At 38.8% G+C, this 14119-nt stretch overlaps 2 protein-coding genes and 1 long non-coding RNA gene across 3 annotated transcripts in view; all 3 read right to left on the reverse strand.

Moving 5' to 3' along the window:
• The window catches only part of LOC105457988 (tyrosine-protein kinase Btk29A), an 11839-nt gene extending 6329 nt beyond the window's left edge, over positions 1-5510 (reverse strand). The window contains exon 1 of the mRNA XM_011702994.1: positions 5185-5510. Within this exon, the coding sequence (XP_011701296.1) occupies positions 5185-5284 (100 nt within the window). The 5' untranslated portion in view covers positions 5285-5510. The remainder of the gene's footprint in view (positions 1-5184) is intronic.
• Positions 730-2077, reverse strand: LOC105457987 (insulin-like growth factor-binding protein complex acid labile subunit). The gene has a single exon (XM_011702993.1). It carries the CDS (start codon positions 1958-1960, stop codon positions 920-922), a length of 1041 nt encoding a protein of 346 aa, XP_011701295.1. The 5' UTR covers positions 1961-2077; the 3' UTR covers positions 730-919.
• A 7691-nt stretch (positions 5511-13201) lies between the features above and the next one.
• On the reverse strand, positions 13202-14113 carry LOC105457989. Its single transcript, XR_975471.1, has 2 exons — positions 14017-14113; positions 13202-13539 (listed from the first exon to the last, which is right to left on the reverse strand). It is a non-coding gene; the product is annotated as an uncharacterized LOC105457989 (long non-coding RNA).
• Between the last annotated feature and the right edge of the window lie 6 nt (positions 14114-14119).

Consider the following 14119-nt stretch of genomic DNA (forward strand, 5'->3'; position numbering starts at 1 on the left):
CATACTCACAAATTGTCGGTAAAACAGCGGATTTTTAGAGTTTGATCTAGGGTTTAGCATCCTCTTAAAGAATATTTACTCAATATATGAAAAATTATTCTTTAAATCTTCAGATGCAACGTCATTATCCGATTTTCCTCTACAATTTGAACGAATATCAATTTTGAGAGGTAATTTGAAAATGAACATTAATATTACAATAAAAACCAAATATTATATTTAAATGTTTTTTCGAACATTTTATTATACTTTCTATATCAAATTGAACACAAATTAGAAAAAAAAAAAATCATGTAGTCCCAATATTTTAAGTACGACGAACATAAATGAACTTTTTAACATTGATATTATAATAAAAACAAAACATTATATTTATCTATTGTGTTTTAAATATTAAATTGCACTTTTCAGACAAAATTAAACAAAAATTAGTAAGAGAACCTCTGGCTTCGAGATATTTAACTCTTTGATCTTTTTAAAGTTTTCTAAAACGCTACTAAACAGCGGGATGCCCAATAGAAGTTCTAGAAACTTTATTTTCTCCATTTGTTTTTGTTTAGATTGTACTTTTCTGTATGGAACATAAAATAGTTGTGTGTGTAGCTCCTAAAATCAAAATCATACCATCAATGACAGCTGTAACGGCTTATTCCATGCTCTATTTGCTCCAATTCAATCGAGCATTCTTTTTTTTTTTATAATGCTTAATATATCTGATATAATAAAATGTATCCAAAAATCTTTTATTTTTCTGAAATTCTTGCAAATACTTATACTATTATCCAAATTTTCCCACTGTTCAAATTACCCCGCTGTACCCCGATAACAAGATTGCGATCAAGGATTCATTTATTTCTTTTTTTACATTGCGAAAGAATTCTACGCTGAGATACAAGCAAATAATAGATCCCTACAACATTTAGATCCCACGTATGACAGTAAGATGTGTGAGGTCGCTGACCTTCCTGTCGATTTCGGTCAAATTGTTGCCACCGAAATCGAGATATCGTAATTTGACGAAATCAGCGAAAGCGCCATTATCCACCGTCTGGATGTTATTGTCGGACAGTTTGATCTCTTCCAGATTGGAGAGTCCGGTAAAAGTACCGACTACAATGTGAGACAGTTTGTTTCCGTCTAGTCGCAATAGTTCCAGCTGAGACAGCTCCCGGAACGTTTCCGGCTCGAGAGCGCTGATCTCGTTCTGCTGAAGATAAAGTCTCCTCAGACCGACCAAGTCACGGAGTAGCGTCCTGGAGATGCTCGTTATCCGATTGTCATTTAAGTAGAGATCCTCCAGCTTGTTCAATCCTCGAAAGGCATCGTTTGGCAAGTCCACCAGCCGATTGTGGTCCAAGTGGAGGCGATTCAATTCGGTTAACCCGGCGAAGGAATTCGGCGCGACACGGGTAATTTTATTGTTGTTGAGCCACAGATAGAGCAGTTCGGGATTCAAATTCGAGAAGGATTCCACCTCGATCGCTTCAATGTCGTTGTGACCCAGGTAGAGCCACATCAGACTTGACAGACCGGCGAACGAGTCCTTCGGTATTGAATCGATCTTGTTGAAGACCAACGATAGCGATTGCAGGTGTTCCAATTCCGCGAACAAGTGCTCCGACAACGGTACCACATTGTCATCCAAGTGAAGACGCTCTAAGTTGGGCAAACCGCGGAAGGATCCTCTCTTCAGCACGGATATCCGGTTGCCTTGATTCAAGTATAAGTGCGTCGCCGTTACGTTCTTAAAGGCATCCTGTTGAATCGCTAGGAGATCCAGATCGCTGATATCCAATCGGTCTTCAAAACGGCGTTGCGTAACTTCGACGAGCACCCCCTTATAGTGGCAGACGATGTAGCCATCGGTGTTTCGGCAGGTCGGCTCTTTCACTTCCGACGAGGCCCTCGCCGAAAGAAATAGAACGACTTGTGCGAAGAAAAGCATGAAAAATCGCGACATTACGAGAGATTGACTGACCGATACGTTTAACCGAAATATATGGATGCAACCGCTTTATAACGAGAGCACGCGTTAGATAGCGTGTGACTTTTGGCACTGATTATCGTTGTTGCTGAGAAATTATCGCAATATGCATTCTCGGAAGGGGAATTAGTTACCGAGTACAAAATGTCAAAGTTGAAGATAGGAAAAGCATAGCTTTTATTCACGAACGACGTGGAGATAAATTCCTCATATTAGTAAATGCTGGCTTTGCGTTTTCCTCAAGCGCCGTATTTAAAAAAAATATTTCGAGAACGTCGCAACGTCTAAATTAACTGCATTAATTAAAACGCGTGATTGAATATCTTGCATTAAGCGCGACCCTTATAATAATCGCGGGCTCGTTTTAGCAAACCGCATGCATTGCCGATGGCAGGTTGTTCGCCACTGATTATCTGTAACGAGCAGTAGAAAGTACGTAATAGTCCAGTGAACACCCGGGACAGTGAGGCGATCGCGGAAAGTGGAGTGAAACGGTAGAAAAATAACGGCGTTGTATAAGAATGCGAGCATCCCGAGATGGATAATCCGTTTTTTCTATCCGTTTACCTCCGAGATAATTATACTTTTCAACAATCCGATATTTATTTATCTATCATCGCGACACACGTGCAATCACGTTATTAAATATTTTTCGACGTAAATAAACTCAGCACGCATGTCCAAAATCGGAACATAACGTCTCACGTCTGTTTCTATCAGTGGCTGCGTTTCATTTAGCGCTCTTGGAATCATTTCATCCTTATTGTTTATCAAACGTTGAAGAAGCATAAACAACGCTCGCGAGCGTTGCAAACGCCAAGTGAAACGCACCCAATGTAGATTAAGTTTAATCTCGGATATATCTTGGTAAATTAACTTACTCTTTATCTTTTTCTAATTCTTTCTAGAAAAAAAGTAAAGTAAGATTAAAATCGAGAAATAGACATTAAAGATGTTATTAATATCCTTTAGACATCGTATATGTGCAATGACATCTCTTTAAGACGTTTTATATTCTGTTTTTTGGACGTGTGCTGTTTGAATTTTTTCTTAAACGGTGTTTATTTCCGCAGTCTGCTTCTGTCATCAAAATTTATACGTTAATTCCAAGACTCGCGGATCTCGAAGGACTCATGGAGATCTTCGCGCGCAACGATCTCCGTCAACCTCGGCGCAACTTTCCGCGACGAATAATCGCAATTCTGACGAATCGCAATTCGCACGAATGACATCGAATGAAATGTATTTGGACCATGTTCCCGATTATGTTCGAGAGATGAGACAAATCATGTATCACCGCGGCGAGTGATTTTCAAGGCTAGCACGCGTCTCGTACGCGAGCGGTGCTGAGAAACTTTCTAAGGTATTGGTGAAAACATCAGAAGAGCGATTCGCCTCTCGCTCGCGAGGTCATCGAACGATGTTACATCCCACTCGCTCGCTCGCTTACTCGTTTTTGCTTGCTCGCTCGGTTTCTCGATTCCGAGTACTCCGCGGTCGTACGGTCGGTCGATCGGTCGGTCGGTTGGCGGTTAATGACAAGTCGAACCGAGCAATGTCCGTAATAATGAAGAACGCATAATTTTAAGCTGAACGACAAAACAAGTGTCGTCGCTTGGCAGAATCTCGGCTCACCTTTGTGTCTACCATTTTTCTCAAGAGCCAGCCTCGGTTGACGGCTTATTGTTTCTCGAAGGAGACGATAATAAACCAGTCTACCACTGCGTGAAAAAAAAAAAGAAAATGCACGAGCATATAATTGCGATTAAGCTACTCGCCTCGTAATCGCGCGCATCGATTAGAAAAGCCCACAATTGTAATTATTGAAACAATTTCCATCTCGTGATCGCTTTGTTAGAGCCTTTTCTCTCTGTCTCTCTCTCTCTCTCTCTCTCTCTCTCTCTCTCTGATAATTGTCGATTGGGCTTTTACGAGATTTGTCATGTATTTCCTTGATTCGGACGGTACCGTATACAACGTTAGCGCTATACAATGACCGCGTTACAATGCTCAACGTCTATATGCAAGCCGGTGAATGTCACCTATAATGGCCACATATGCCTCGCCGCGGTAAGTACTCGCGCAAGTAATTGACATTTTGTCTAGTTGTACTCTTAATTGACTTTTGATACACGAAGAATCGTGTTTAACAAGATGTAGTGGAAACGCTAGGTTCTCTACTTTACATAAGAGCTGCCTTGTTTTTACAGAATCCGAACGATCAAGTTTGAAACGGAGAAACATCTTCTTGAATTTCTCCCCGCCGGAAAATTTAGATGGTTGACAATTTCTTCTCGCGATTCCTCTTTTCGCGTAATTGCGACTCTGTAATCGGACCTGCGTGATCAAACGCAGATTTTTTTTTAACTTATTACGGATCAATGATCGTATCACTTGTACACTTTGGCAGGATATGTATATGTACACGCTTTCCTCGCAGTATAATGCAAAAATGATCCACATGACGATTGACGCTGCGATCTTGACATTCTTGACAGGCGTGGTAAGAAAGTTACCGCCGTCGTGGTACCGTTCTTATGAAACCGATGGAGGTCGGCCGTGCTCGCGCTCGCGCTCGCGCTCCTCCGTGTAACCTTTTACATTTTGCGCAAGCGATATTTCTCTGCGCGGACAATAAAGAAATGTATATGCAGCTCGTACGGAGATGCCATCCACACAGTGCAAACTGAAACGGAAAGCTGAAAAATAAGGAGCGAGCGTGGGAGAAGCGAGATTTTGGGAACAAGGCAGGGAGGTAAGAAAGAGCGCGGATAGGCACTAGGTCGTTTCACCTGTGTACCAGCGCTCTTACAAATCCCACGTTACGGAATGGAGAACGCACGGAAGAGCTTCCAACGTTTTCAGGCCGATGGACTATTCTGCAGTTTTTCTAATGTTATCCTCTCAAATACGTCGAGTGCTTTTTCTCTTATCACGACGAAGTGCTTTTAATTTTTCATTAAATTAAAATAAAAATCTCGTTGAAGGTATCCAGGTAGCTTGTTGCACGTTAAGTAACATCGTGTTTTAAGATCAACTAGATCTTGCGTCAACCTGAGTAGACTTGAAGAAAATCGAGATCGATTAGGTGTAACTGTAGCGTTCAGATCAGTGAACGCAGATCGAGGAGTGCGATGGTCGGTGAGCGTGCGGATTCCGAAAGAAAAAGAAAAATTTCGAAAAGCTCAGTCTCGACTCACCAGAATTACTGTGAGTGTGTCCGGTAACGTTGCCGGTGGCCGAATGAACCGCGTTCGTAGCGGCGTTCGCGACCTGTTTTAAAGCGCTTATCACTAGCATAGCTCCCGTTGGTTAACGGCCGGTCGCGAGCGGCGTCAGCATCTGGCGCACGGTAATATGGAATACGGACGCAGCACGCCGGCGGCACACGGCGCGGCGGGCTTTTGACACGAGCACGGCGTGTCTATGACTCCAGCACACAAGATTTGGCGCGAGTAACGACCTCGGTAAGGCGTGGAAGCGGCCGTGGAAGCGGCTCGACGCGGACTGCTGGGCTCGGCACGGAGAACGTCTAAGCGCGCGCGAGACTGGTCGCTCGCGCCGAGCAGCAATGCGAAAGGGAGCCGGAGTCGTGCTCGTGGTCGTGGTCGTCGTCATCGTTATCGTCGTCTCGCTTGGTCCCCTTCCTCGGAGTTTCACCTTCACGGAAGTCTTCCCTCCACCGCCGATTAATGTCACCGACCGACGTAGACGAAGACGATTCTTCGACACGCATTGTGACGCGCGATGCGTTACGTGGACATTGTTCCTGTCCGTACCAGCCCGGAAGCTAACACGCGTAATACGCAGCTCTCTGATACATTTGGGGATTAATTACGCGGGAAGCGCTGAAATATGGCAAAAAATTCTCGAATTTTCCAACATGAAAATAGGGTACAGCGGGGTAATTTGAACAATGGGGAATTTGGATAATAGTATTTGCAAGAATTTTAGAAAAATAAGAGATTTTAAAATATATTTCATTATATCAGACATTAAGCATATTATACAAAAAGAATACTCGATTGAATTGGAGCAAAAAGAGCATGGAACAAGCCGTTACAGCTGTCACTGATGGTGTGATCTCGGTTTTAGGAGCTGCACAACTATTTCATGTTCCATACAGAAAAGTACAATCTAAACAAAAACAAATATGAAAGGCGAAAACAATGTTCAATAGTAGAACTTCTATTGAACATCCTACTGTTTAGTAGCGTTTTAGAAAACTTTAGAAAGAGTTAGATATCTCAAAGCCAAAGGTTCTCTTACTAATTTCTGTTTCATTTTGTCTGAAAAATGCAATTTAATATTTAAAACACAATAGATAAATATAATGTTTTGCTTTTATTAATATTTGCATTTATTAATATCAATGTTAAAAAGTTCATTTATGTTCGTCGTACTTAAAATATTGGGACTAACATGATTTTTTTTTTCTAATTTGTGTTCAATTTGATCTAGAAAGTATAATAAAATGTTCAAAAAAAACATTTAAATATAAGATTTGGTTTTTATTGTAATATTAATGTTCATTTTCAAATTACCTCTCAAAATTGATATTTGTTAAAATTGTAGGGGAAAATCGGATAATGACGTTGCATCTCAAGATTTAAAGAATAATTTTTCATATATTGAGTAAATATTCTTTAAACATGTGAATTTTTTGCTACATATTCAATTTAAGGATAAAATTATTACTTTTCGAGAAATTGTTCAAAAAGTTTAAAATTATTCAAATTATCTCGCTGTAACCTATCAGGAAACAAAATAGGAAAATGAGAATTGTATAGTGAGAAATAACGTGTTTTTGGATTGAAAATAAAAATTATTTATCTCTTCTTTGCAGCAGCCCGACGAAGAAAAGAATCGTCGGATTGTTTTCAAATATAAAATAATCGACTGTTGGCCGTGTTGCGCTTTTCGATCGTATATAGTCACGCGGGCAAGAGGAATTGAAATGACAATTTTCGCAACAGCGACCATTTCCGCGCGCTACGTCGAACTGACGAATATCAATATCGGCTCGCGTCAATTCCCTCTCAAGCGACCGAAGTAGACGCCGTGTAGAAGTTACAGAACCCGGAGAAAATGGCTGGTGACGTTGTAGACCAGTTTATACCAGCAAACTCAGCACTTTACGACAAGCACCTATCTGTACCGGTCGCTCAGCGATGTCCAATTAAGTGTGCGCTAAGATTACCACGGGAAGTGGCAAACTTGGAGCAACGGCAGGAGGAAACGGGGGAAATGTGTAGCGCCGGGCAACAAATAAAGCGCGTTCTTTAGCGCGCAACGCGGATAAATAAACTTCCCGAGTCTAATGAAGATAAAAGGATGTAATAAAGCGTCGGAGTGAACGGCGTCGGAAAGACGGAAAAAAAGAAAAATGAGGAGGAGGAAGCGAGGCAGAGGCCGCGCGACGGTATGCGCGACGTCGTTATCGGGCCTCACGCTAAATCGAATTTCGAACCCGTCTCCTTGGCTTCCGTCGCCGTATACTTGAGAGCTCAATGATCTCCTCGAGTTTTCCGAGCACGAATCGCAGCAGCGGAATACCACTGGTCCGACCGGCGTGGTGGAAGGCTCGACGCAGCTCGTGATGTAAAAACGTCTTTTTTTTGCCGGGCGCTCTCTCACGCGCATTTAAATCAATTTGGCTCGCGGCTCGCGAGCATATACAGACATTATAATTATCGAGAGGTCAATGTTATTACGCACGAATAAAGCTGTGGAGAAAATGCACGCAAGTTTTCCGATTCGTTAAAAGATCCACCGTTAGGACCTCGCTCCCCCTCCCTCGATTCGCGAATTTGCCCGAATTCTACTCTCGCTTACGCCGCGTAGAATATCGATTCCATGCCTCTTCTGAATTTGCTGGAAAATCCTCGGCTCAACATTATGCATTCGGGCTCTTCCTCGGGCGGGAGAAAGAACCGCCGATCCCACTGTCGGCCGTCGTAACAAAAGCGACGTGGCGTGAGCGTGATACGCCGGTGTGCGACCCGAATCGCGAAAATAGGGAGTCGGAGAGTCGAACAAGAGGCGTCTGTCACAGGCAGAGCCGCTACCGTCGCGTCGCGATTTTCCTCCAAGGATCAGTCCGTCGAAACGCGTGCATAAAAGGAAAGGTAGATGGATGTTCCGAATGGCGAGCACTCTCGAGTCGAATGTCTTACTGGGTTTCCAGAACGAGCGTAATTTCACTGCAATATATAAGTGCAGGCTGATTTTTGGGTGACTGCTTACCAATTTATCGTCTCTTAACCCTCGGAAATCCTCGGACATATCCTTATGGAGAATTGTCTTTTTTAATTTTTCGGTGCCATTGTGGATATGCATTCCTATGTTTTCTGTTACTTTTTACATATTATAACTATTATTAATTTTTATTAACTATAACTCTTTTATTAATAATAAAGATACATAAATTTGCTTGTTATCATTATATTTCTTAATGTCTGGCGTTTTGATTGAAAAAAATTTATTATATGTTTATTTTTATACTTTATTTTTACACAACATCTAATGTGTTGCTCCTATGATTATTTAAATGTATATGGTAACACCAAAGAGTTCCGTATTCTATTAGATAATCAAAAAGTCACTAAATCGCGTATAAATATAGTGCATGAAACAATAGAAAAAAAAGCAACAGTGAGTTTTTGAGTTTGATTTTTGTTATCCTTGCGATGTTGGATATAAATAATTAGAAAATTAACGAATATATTCATCGAATCTCAAGTGAGACCCGACCATCCAAAGATTAATTGCACAAAGAGCCGAGCATCTCGCTAAGGAGCAGATAATTTAGTCGGCTGACCAAACGCGATATCGCCGCGGGCATTAACATTCGCTTATTCGCCACATTAGCGCAGTCGATTTCATTGAATTTCATGGAGTTGTCCCGGATTCTTAGCTTCAATCGATTTCTCTTCGCGTCCTCGTCGCGCACGTTTTAACAACGGATAGATTCCCAGCAAAGCGGTTTACATTCCGACGTTTTTGCAGGGAAGAAAAACGAAGGCTTTCATCGTGGGGGGATAATGCTGGCTGGCGAATATCGCGAGTCCACCGATTGGCTTCGGCCAGACGCATCTCGCGAATCGGTGCGACAACACGTATAAGAAATGGGAAACGGGCGCAGTGTGCTCCGGTTGTTGGAAATTTCTATCGAGTCGCAGCGATATGCAGAACGCGGAGGAAGGATCGTGATGCTTGCCGATGCGCCAATCGATACACAGAAAACAGGTACGGAGGTTGAAATGCTTTTTACGATGGTTTTCCATTTGCGGTTCCCGCGGTTGTGGATAAATCTCCATTGAGACACAATTGCGCGCTACGGAACATCCCTGACAGTCCAATATATTCAAATATGCATTTGGATTTATGCGCCGGTTTCCCCTGAGTACCTCCAATACTCCATAGCCATATATGTCACATAATGCGTGACGATAATTAACTCGTTGATTACACGAAATCTATTATATATTTCGTCACATACTTTTTTCCTAATTATTTACTAAGAATCACTATTAATCATTTATATTCGTATAAATAATTAATAGTAATTCTTTCTCATAAAATGTAATAATGTACATATACGCACATAACGTAAGACAATATTCATCCCCTTCTAGACTTATTGTTAGTCAAGCAAGTTTAGAAGATGTCTATCCTGTTTTACTACAAGAATCATATACATATGTAAATTATATATCGTGAAACATTGTATATCGTGAACCCCCTCCCCCATACACATATATATATTTTTTAAATTTACTTTACTAGATCTAGGAGACAAATCATTGTCCACGGGTGTATATACATATAATATATATCTCGTATACGGTACCAGTCAGAAGTATTGCATCACTTATAAAAACAGGGAAGTCGGTACTTTAATGAAGAAATATGTATAAATATTTTATTTAATACTGTTATTTTATAGTTTAAAGAAAAAAAACAAAAAACTTAATAATTTATTTGCGTTTTCTATATTTTTGAGTGATACAATACTTTTAAGCGATACTGTGTGTAATATATTATAAATGTATTATAATACATATACATACATTTATTATATATTATATATACACGGAATCTTATTTTAAAATTTACCCTGAAAATCACGTTAATCGTAGAACAACATAGTATTTCGACGAATTTTATGTGTTTTCACTGTTTTTTTAAATATATACTACAACATATTTATTGTAGTGCACAATTAAATTTGTTAAAATATTATGTTGTCTCACGATTAACATAATTTTTAGGATAAATTTTAAAAGGAAATTCTCTCCGTGTATAATTAATTATATATATACATATATAATTACCTTTGGGGTAACCTAAAGATATTAATCGATTTCGATGAAATTTTACCCAAACTATATTAAGATTCATAGTTAACTTTTGGGGGGTATTACTAATCGATTTAAAAAAAATTTTTTCGGCCCACCCTAATATATATATATTTATCATGTACATATATTTACTATATGAAATAAAAATATGTAAGATATGCGAGATTCACTCAATGCGCCCGTCAACGCGTCAGTCGAGTTCTCTTTTATCTATCTTTGCAGTTAAATACTTCTCTTGTACAGTCTTTCGCATAGCAATACGGTATACACGATGTATCTGTCAGAGACCATTAGGATAACAGCTACGAGTACGTTCAATCTCGCCTCGCCACAGCAGTCACTCCTCTTTTATTGAATCTACATTTGCCAATACCGTCACGTTCGAGTCGACCTTATTGTTATTTGTTACGATAGTCGTATTCTTTGAAGAGGACTCTGCTCCGCGGTAGAAACTAGACTTTGCGAAACGCGTCCTGGGATAAGCGGATTATTTTAAGAAACGGAAGGTAAAAGACAGAAAGAGAGAATCACGCCAAGGAACAGAAACTTCAATATAATATTATACAAATACGCCGGATATCGAATAAGATGTTCGTATGAAGTACAGTTGAAAGTTAGCCTTGGATATGCAATTAATAGATGACAGGATGTCACAGTCACTGAATATGTCACACCAAATAAAAGATAGGGGAAGTCGAGATATTCGGATAGACTTCCTATCGAATATTATAAACAAAAATTATTTGAGGAATAAATGCAAACATTAAAACTTCCGTATGTTATCTAACTGCGAGTTGTATGGTAATTAATAAACATCTACTTAATAAGCGTGTAAAAATCGATAAAAAAAAAATATTGACCTGTCAGTTCAAATGACAATCATTCAATAAAAAAATTCTGTCCTTGCGATATCCTCTTGATTTCTAGAGGACTTTCCTCTGAAATTCGGCCTCAAGATGATACTCTAAAATGTAGAGAAATATCGTATAATTCTTTATCATAGTCTTGATCATAGTACATGCGTCTATTTTTTATAGTTGAATATGCTTTGTGTAAGATTTTTCATAGAGGAAATATTAAGAATTCTTAACTTATTAGTAGAACATTTTTTTGGGGTGATATAATTTGTAGCGAAATTTCAGAAGAACCATCGGCAACGATTACCGAATCTCCTCTCACAGTCATCCAACCGATTTTCCTTCATCTTCGATGGCCGTTCAAACACAGGCCGGAGGAAAGCTCATTCGTCTTCATTCGCAAACCCGATTACCCGCCATTCAAGTAAACTGAATAGTATCCACGGATGTATAATATCGCGTATGACACTTTCCATCGTCCTTATTCTGTATTCGAGCAATTCAAACGATATATGTATATTTGTCAGTACATTCAACCATGCACTATCATCGCGCTTCAGCCGTCGGTGTCGGTCGCTTAGACAAACCGATCGTTCAATGAGACTCCTAATGTCAGTAGGGAATAATGGAGAACTGACATGAGTTAAATTCGCGGTGTCACTTCGTGCGATTAATTTAATCCTTCCTTGCGTTTCTGACGTTTGTGTAAGAAAAGTCAAGCTTGCGACAACATGCAACATTTTGCTATTAACGCCATTCGTAAAAGTGAAATATTTTATCAAAATGTAATAATCAATTCAAAATACAAAAATCGTGTAAAAATAAAATCTTAATTATTTAAAGGTATTATTATAAATATACATATGATTTACATATCTGCGAAAGTGATAAATTCTTTACATCTAACAATTTTACACAGGACTTTCGCAAAAGAAATAATGCATTTAGTTACATTTGACATCGTTCATTTCCTCTTCCTTCATTAGAACTGCACACAATTCTGACCGCCCCTGTTATCGGGTACGTTTGGCCATCTAGTCATCCATCTGGCATATCCTGTGTCTTTTATGGGCACATCCGTGATGGTAACCTAGTCACCTTCTTCATAAAGATCGTGAAAACCGACCCAAGTCATATCTGCACTTTTCTCTCGTAGTATACCCGAAAGAACTTTTCCCATGGAATCCGAATTGTTAATAACCAAATGACCTAATCACGTATGAAATACGTTGAGAAATCATCTGCTCGACATTCGTACGTTATTATCGTTATTACGTTAATTTCTTTGATACAGGCGACGTGTTAAGCTAATCATACAAATACACATAACATGTCCATTAATAACTAATGATTGCTCAAGACACACACACACACATACCACACACACACACACACACACACACACACACACACACACACACACACACACACACACATTGTATATATAATTTTTTTTTATAAATTATATAATATAAGTATGTTTAGTGTATTAAAGGATAAAAATTTTGCAGATACCGCATTTATATCTGGCTAAATGTAAGTATTATATTTATGATACCGTGACAATATTTATTAGATATCGTCTGTGTTTGTCTAATTAAGGACTTTTACTGCCAGAATCATCCGTTTCAACGTTTTTTGCAATCTGATCTTACTTTTTTTTTCTGGCAACTTTATCACATCATAGAAGCATGATATCTCACGATATTTTCCCAATGTGACATTTCCGCATTTCTTTGTCGCGCATGACACATGCACATGCATGTCAAAGTTTAAGGCCTCTTATAGGTATTCGAGGTGATTTGGCTGATATAAGTATGAGCTACGGGATAAACAATTTTATTTCAAAGTTTATACTTATTTATAAGAATATTGTTAGTAAGAAACTAAGAACTAGCTGTTGTTATACGCATATTATCTTCTCTTTTTTGCTTATTTGTCTACGTTTTATTGTATGTATGTATCCGGCTTTTTCTCGGAAAAGAAATGGAAAAAGAATTAAGTAGATTGTTTATTTACATATTATTTACAAATTACTTCTGTTTCATCACCGCAAATTTTTGAGTTTAATTCTCTAATTTTTTTTACTTTGTACTATTTTACGGAAATTGTAATTACGCTCAATTTTAAAAAGCTTTGGTAATATCAGTCCTTTTTTTTCATCTTTATCATCAGTTCAATTCTCGTTGATGGTAAATCCAAATCATCTTCTTCAACCTTTTTCGTAGATTGTTCTTTGCCAGGTTGGTTCAATCAAGCGGTTTTCGGTTCCCTTTCTATGTCCATCTCATAATCGTTTGCCTCATCCTCAGCAACCTCTTTGGGATTCTGCGGGCTGGAAATCTCTTTGACCGTTTTATCGCATTTCTAGACCTATACTGTGGTTCACAGTGCAAACACTGTGAGCGATTATAACGCTAGATTCTAATTATTTCGCCTAACAAGGAGTAATTATGCAGAGATAAAAATAATTCTATTGATCGTAAGAAACGATGCGTTTCGTATTGGAGAAACTTAAACTATAAAGATATATCATATTATGGACATCCTTTTCTCTATTTGCATTTAGCTTTCCCTCTAAAGTTTTCTCTAAACTATTGATTAAACATTTTAACATTCAGTCGCTTTCAAAAATCGAAATAGCCTGAAATTTCGTTCTTTCTCTGTTGCTCTCTTATTTTTTATCAGACTGCAATTTTTTTAAATTGTAGTTGATAAAATTTTCGTATACACTCAAGATTTTTTAATAATTTTTGATAAAATATTATATCGCAAATTGTATGTTATCGCGGATTGTCTGCCTGACAATTACCTGCTGTCTTCTACGTCCTTTACTACGAAATCTGCTTTTTCTTTTTCTCCTCCTTCTGCTTCTACGACGCGTTCTGGATCCGCTTTTCAATCTTTGACTTCGT

The sequence above is a fragment of the Wasmannia auropunctata genome, unplaced genomic scaffold (assembly GCF_000956235.1).
Source record: "Wasmannia auropunctata unplaced genomic scaffold, wasmannia.A_1.0 LD334829.1, whole genome shotgun sequence".
NCBI classification, from domain to species: domain Eukaryota; kingdom Metazoa; phylum Arthropoda; class Insecta; order Hymenoptera; family Formicidae; genus Wasmannia; species Wasmannia auropunctata.